This window comes from Mandrillus leucophaeus, unplaced genomic scaffold (genome assembly GCF_000951045.1).
Source record: "Mandrillus leucophaeus isolate KB7577 unplaced genomic scaffold, Mleu.le_1.0 Scaffold194, whole genome shotgun sequence".
NCBI classification, from domain to species: domain Eukaryota; kingdom Metazoa; phylum Chordata; class Mammalia; order Primates; family Cercopithecidae; genus Mandrillus; species Mandrillus leucophaeus.
The window spans coordinates 2,915,571-2,922,662 of record NW_012101965.1 but is presented as its reverse complement, the minus strand read 5'-3'; the positions used below and the strand labels follow the sequence as shown (position 1 = coordinate 2,922,662).

General features: G+C 42.0%; 1 protein-coding gene across 1 annotated transcript in view; it reads right to left on the bottom strand.

The window, feature by feature from the left end:
* MAP3K5 (mitogen-activated protein kinase kinase kinase 5) overlaps nt 1–7,092 on the bottom strand; it is a 298,421-nt gene that overhangs the window by 60,635 nt on the left and 230,694 nt on the right. The window contains exon 19 of the mRNA XM_011978430.1: nt 1,022–1,179. Coding sequence (XP_011833820.1) covers nt 1,022–1,179 — 158 coding nt within the window. The remainder of the gene's footprint in view (nt 1–1,021; nt 1,180–7,092) is intronic.

Here is a 7,092-nt window from a genome sequence, read left to right as displayed (position 1 = left end):
GGGAAGCATGTTTCCATTTCAAACTCCCTGTTGGCCTGGCAGTCTGGCAGGGGAGGACTGCAGGGATTCAAGACGCAGGTCATAGCCATGCTCAGTCCCCAGATCCCAAAATGCTGGCACTTGTGCTCTCATAAGCCTACTTCTATTATCAGGTACCTCCTACTGCAAAAGGTGGGGCTTCTTCCTCCTCCCATAGGAGTTACTGATGGCCAAATTAACAAGCTAGAGGAGTAAGTATATGAGAATAAGATTGATTTACTTAAAATGGTAATTATGCTCTTTTTTAAAAAATGAAGCCTTCAAACTATTATGGTAGAGAAGGAAAGGAAATTATTAATTTTGATTTAATTCCTAAACAGATTAAAAAATGTTCTTATATCTTCCTCCATGGAAAATTTTCAGACTGTTTCCCAAAGGGCTTAAATCATCTTCAGTATAGTCATGTGTTATTTATACTGTGTTGTTAAAAGGTGGTCAGGCCGGGCGCAGTGGCTCAAGCCTGTGATCCCAGCACTTTGGGAGGCCGAGACGGGCGGATCACGAGATCAGGAGATTGAGACCATCCTGGCTAACACGGTGAAACCCCGTCTCTACTAAAAAAAATACAAAAAACTAGCCGGGCGAGGTGGTGGGCGCCTGTAGTCCCAGCTACTCGGGAGGCTGAGGCAGGAGAATGGCGTGAACCTGGGAGGCGGAGCTTGCAGTGAGCTGAGATCCGGCCACTGCACTCCAGCCTGGGCGACAGAGCGAGACTCCGTCTCAAAAAAAAAAAAAAGGTGGTCAATGGAAGTTACATTGAATCTCACTTTATAGCGGAGAAAACTAAGGCACAGAGAGATCCACTGTGTGAGGCACCAGCGCTGGCTCTAACTGAGAGAGACTCTTCTTGACCTTTAATGTGTTCTCAGTTCGTGTTTACTTAGCTCCCTTTATCTAAAAAAATATGACACACACACACACAGAACATCCAATAGCTATAAAAAGCTTTATCCATTTGTTTTTAAGAGAAATGAAGTGTGACCTTGAACATAGCTGCTTGTGGTTCTCCCAGTTCATAAAATGGGGGTTTTCCTGTGGCCATTTCGATGATTGTACAGCCCAGAGACCAGATGTCTGCTGCTTTTCCATAGCCTCTTGGTCCTTTATCTATTATTTCTGGTGCCATATACTGGAGGGTACCTGGAAGCAATTCAAACACATTTCCATTTTAAAAAGATAAAACAGAAGGATATCTAATGACAGTTTCAATTTTTCTATAGGAATTAGATAACTGTAAAAACATGATTCAAGTCCTAATATATTTTGTGAGTTCCAGTTTACTCTGCTATTAATAAAAGTGGAAATAGCAGTTTTTATAATGGATTTCATCAGTGACATAAAACTACTTTGCCAATATTGTCTGGTTCTGAATAGGTACACTCTCATTCCCTAGACAGTGGAGTATAAGTGAGGCATCATTTCACTGGGCCTCTTACAAACTTCTAACAATTAGTCTTTTGAGAACAATAACATCAGCACACATTTCTTCAAATGCATGAAGACTGTTATTATGTATACTTCTAATCTTTTCCAGAAAAGAATATAGTTCTTTCATCCATTTCCTTTGCTCTATCTCTATTTCTCAGTTCCCAAATTGAATGCTTTAGCTCTTCTGTTTTCATTCTTATTTCTTAATCATGACAGCATGAAGATTCTGAAAGCCATTGTGAAAATTAATGCAAATACATTTCTGGTGTGCCCTATTCTGTAATCCAAATATACATGACTCCTGCTGCTGTCTGTGGTCCATGGACTAACAGGTTTAAGAGATCAAAGACAGGCCATGAGCCATCCATACAGACACATCATCAGATACAGTGACTAAGAATAAAATGAAGGCTGGGCGCGGTGGCTCACAAAGTGCTGCAATCCCAGCACTTTGGGAGGCCGAGCCGGGCGGATCACGAGATCAGGAGTTTGAGACCAGCCTGGCCAACATGGTGAAACCCTGTCTCTACTAAAAATACAAAAATTAGCTAGGCATGGTAGTGGGCGCCTGTAATTCCAGCTACTCAGGAGGCTGAGGCAGGAGAATCGCTTGAACCTGGGAGGCGGAGGTTGCAGTGAGCTGAGATCATGCTACTGCACTCCAGCTTGGGCAACAGAGTGAGACTCTGTCTCAGGAAAAAAAAAAAAAAAAAAAAATAAAATGAAAAGGGAAGAGATTTAAGGTTGCATGGAATCAGACTGGTGGAGAGTGTGGCATAATGGAAAGAATTAAGTGGAGAGGGCCACGAGCCCTTAGTCTGCTTCTGGCCAAGTATATCCCAGGTAAACACACAACTACAATTACCTCATTAACCCAAATGAGAGGCTGGATTTGAACTTCGAATACCCCATAAAGTGGTTTCCCAAAGTCTAGCAATGAGTCAGAAGCATGAATAAAAACACATCACCACATACCCTGCTTCTGATATACAAATAATATAGTCAGCAAACAAGAACTCATCCAAGATGCCATGTTGAATTACTTCAAATCATGAGGTGTTTGCCAAAAGAACTGCTTCAGTATTTTCTGATTCATAACCAAAGTGACAGACATTTTGATAAATACAGATGACGCCTTTTAGGAATGCCTCGTGCATTGTTTATAGGTGAAAACAATTATGTAAAACTCCTGCAAACTGTTCCTCCGAAAACCACTATCATAGGCGAGAAATGGACTGTTGTTTACAAAAATAAAAGTGTATCATTTTCGTTACGTATTGCCATCTTTCTAGGTTTATCCCACAGACCTTATCACTGCATAGCGGTAGTTCACGTTCACATACAACTGCACATGTCTGCTCTCAGAAAGCCTTTCACCTGGCCAAGGACAAGGCAACCATGCTCCCCAAACACTCGCCCACCCTTACTACAAAATTGGTATGATTTCTCTTCATTTGTAGCTTTTCCCCAAGTGATAAATTTATGATTTAAATAAGCTCAAATAGTCTTTTAGAAAATGCGTTGAAGTCTACCACCCCGTTTTGTTGTATCGGGGCCTAGAGTAGAATTAATGAGAGAATTTAAGTTGCATTAATAGCTAAGTAGGAATTATAGCAGACCAAAATTTGGAAATTTTTAATTTTTAAACATCGTAAATTGCACAATTCAAGTAATGTCAACAACAAATTATGCAATATTTGATTCATCAGATAACATTTCAAAGAGCTCCATCTGCCAATTGTGTTTAATTATCCCCCACTGAGCAAGTGCCAGAAAAACAGGTTGAGTCATGTGTTCTTATCTGCTCCTCTTTTTACTCCACAAACACATGACACATAGTATTTTAAACAAAGCAATTTACGAAGCTGGATAATGAAGATGAGAGCCAACCTGAACATTGGAGGAAAATCAATGAATTTGCTCTAAAACGCATACCTCTTGTATCTGCATTCTAAAGTTTTTAAAAAAAATTGCTTTGAATTAGCTATTGTAGAATTTCTTTGCTGCTGCAACTACCCAGGGAGGTGGCACAGCTTAGTGGTTAATTAAACTCTAATGTCACATTTCATTCATTCATTCATTCATTCATTCATTCATTCATTCAACAGATCTACACTGAGGGCCTACGATGGGCCAGGCACTGTTCTAGGCACTTAGAATACAGCAGTGGAGAAGACAGACAGAAATACCTGGACTTATGTTTTTGCAGTAGAAGCCAGATGATAAACTATCAGCACAGTAAGTAAATTACACAGCATGTTAGAAAGTGATATATTATGACCAAAAAAATATAGACCTGAGTGAAGAGGATCAGCAGGAAGGCCGCCATGGTAAATAGGGTGTTCATGGTTGGTCTCACTGCAGAGGGGACATGTGCATTGAGACTGGAAGAAGGTAAGAAAGTTACCCGTGCAGACAGCTGGGGTAAGTGTGGTAGCGGCAGGAGGAAAAGCCCGTGCAAAGGCTCTGTGGCAGGGCCCTGCCTGCTGTCATGGAGGAAATGCAGGAAGGTCCACGTTTCTGGCACAGAGTAAACAACAGAAGAAGAGTAGGAAATGAGGTCTGAAAGGGAACAGACTCCGAATCAGGTCAGAGCCTTGTCCCCAACTATAAGGGTTTTGATATTTGTTTATTCTGGAAAAAAAAAAAAAAAAGAAAGCCACTGAGGGCTCTGAACAATAGGACCCCGTTTGTTTCAGAGGGATCACTTTTGCTGCAGTGCTGAGAGTAGACAGTAGGGGGCAAAAGTGAAGCAGGAGCACAGCTGGGGAAGCCACGGAAAATGCAGGTGAGCGATGAGAGTGGCAGCGGCAGAGGCGTGAGAACCGGTCCAATGTTGGTCATGTTTTGAAGACAGAGCCAATAGGCTTCCTGGATGGACTGGGATGGAGTGTGAGAAAAGAGAAGCGCCCTGGATAACACTATGTCGGGAGTGGCTGCCAACTGAGACAGAAGAGTGTGCTGGGGACAGGTTTGGGAGAAGATAATTAATTCCTTTTGGCCTGTTAAGTCTCGCTTGAGTCTCAGCTCTATTACTAACTAGCTTTGTGACCTTGGGCAAGTTATTCAACCTCTTTGAACCTTCATTTTCTCACCACAAACTAGGATAATGATACCTAATGATTAAGGCTGATGTATGAATTTCAATAAAATGTATGTAAAGCACTTAGTGCAGAGCTAGGTATACAGTAAGCACTCCATAAATGGTGATTACTGCTGCATTTTCCCTCATCAAAATCACCAAGAGGTTATACAGACCAATTTATTGACTGAGTACCTGGGACTAAGCTCCTGGGACTTGATGACCACCAAGTTCATGTTTGAAGCCTACGATGTACAGGGCCCTCGGGACCAGTGCTGGGGACAGATCTATGCATGTTAGTGATGCACGTCACTCTTACGTGACACCAGTGGAAGAGGTCCACGCAAAGGGTTCTGTGAAGACTGCTTTCCTACAATTCCTTTGGAGATTTTACAAAAAAGATATTCCCCAGATTAGTAGCACAAGATACTGCGTTAACATCCTGTCCCACAAAGCGTGTGAAAGGAGGGATTTTCCTCTCAGAAGTTACTGAGTCTTGACAGCACTGAAACTGCCACTTGCCATGTTAAGAGTATGAAGAAAGAAATGTAAAGACATTTGAAGTTATTAATAGGTCAGCACTTAGTTTTTTCAAAAAAATATGTTCAAAATGTGTTAATTCTGTACCCTAAAATATCCATCGCCTTGAGGCGGGACCTGGGTCAGGGGTATTGCTGACTGAATGCTCTGGGGAAAAAACTTGACACAGAATGTCTCTCTCTCCTCCTACAGGAAGGCAGAGAGAAAGATGGACTAGAGCCAGAAGGCAAAAGCAAAGAGCAAACAGTAGATACAAAATCTGAGTTCTGGCTAGGCGTGGGGGCTCACACATGTAATCCCAGCACTTCGGGAGTCCCAGGCAGGTGGATCACTTGAGGTCAGGAGTTTGAGACCAGCCTGGGCAACATGGTGAAACCCTGTCTCTACCAAAAAAAAACACAAAAAATTAGCCAGGCATGGAGGTGCGTGCCTATGGTCCCAGCTACTAGGGAGGCTGAGGTAGGAGAATCACTTAAATCCAGGGTGGGAGAGGTCACAGTGAGCAGAGATTACACTACCATTCCTCAGCCTGGGTTACAGAGCGAGACCCCATCTCAAAAGAAAAAACAAGAACAAAAAAACTGGGTTTTGCCAGGCATGACATCCTAGATACCTAGGAGCCTGCAGTGGGTGGACTGCTTAAGCCCAGGAGTTCAAGACCAGCCTGGGCAACATAGCAAGACCCAGTCTCAAAAAAAACAAAAACAAAAACAAAAACAAAAAACCAATCTGAGTTCTATCCGGTAAACACTGCTGTGACCTCTGACTGCAATGTCACTTCTCTCCCAGGAAATTTTCTCGTCTGCAAAATGGAGGTACTCCCACCTACCTCACAGAATTGAAATGGGGCCATGTTGCTTCATATTAGACCAAAGATTATTCATGATCTTTTTCTCTTCCCTTCCCCTCCTCTTTTTTTTTTTTTTTTTTTTTGTGGGGGGGGGGCCTAAATTTCTCTCTATAAGAAGAAGAACTTAACACTTCATGAGAATCAGCATGATGGAGTGATAAGAACTAAGAGTGGAGATCAGGTTTGAAATCTTACACACCCTCCCTAGAACTGTTGGGCAGTCATGAATCTCTTGAGTCTGAGCTTCCTCTTGGCTACTGTTACCTTTTTGGAAATCACTTGGTCTCCACCCTCCCAGTACTTTGCACCAGAGGCAGCTCAGTGGCTGCACTGCCTAACTTCTCAGGAAAGCTCTCTCCCTCCCTTCTTCTGAGTCGGTGAGTCATTTCCTCTTTCTGAATTGAAATCCTAGGTTATTTATATTGTGGAGTAGGGGAGTCAACCACAGAGAGTAAACAGTAAAAGAGAGAATTTATCGTCCAAATGGGAAGTGATTAGGGTATGAGTAAGAATCACAGAGAGGTTGGGCCAAGGAAATGTTTAATAAAAAAAAAAAAAAAAAATCTTGCTAGAGTTATTGTAGGCCAACCAGGAAAGAAGTAATTACATGAAAAGAAAAACAAATAACAAGTTGAAAATTAAAAAAAAAAAAAAAAATCTTCAGTGGCAGTAAGCAGGAGACTAACTAAGCAAGTCATATGCATACAGGAAGAGAAAAGGGCCAAATCAAAGTCTGTAACACATAACAACATTGGCCAGGCGCGGTGGCTCACACCTGTAATCCCAACACTTTTGCAGGCCACAGGTGTGTTACTTGAGCCCAGGAGTTTGAGACCAGCCTGGGCAACATGGTGAAACCTTGTCTCCATCAAAAATACAAAAAAATTAGCTGGGCATGGTGGCGCACGCCTGTAGTCCCAGCTACTCAGGAGGCTGAGGTGGGAGGATTGCTTGAGCCTGGGAGTTTAAGGCTACAGTGATAGGTGATAACACTACTGCATTCCAGCCTAGGTGACAGGGCAAGACCCTGTCTCAAAAAAAAAAAAAAAAAAAAAAAAAAAAAAAAAAAAAAAAAAAAGAGAGAAATATTAAAAAGAGAAAAAAAAAAAAAAAAAAAAAAAAGCCACTGAGGGCTCTGAACAATAGGACCCCG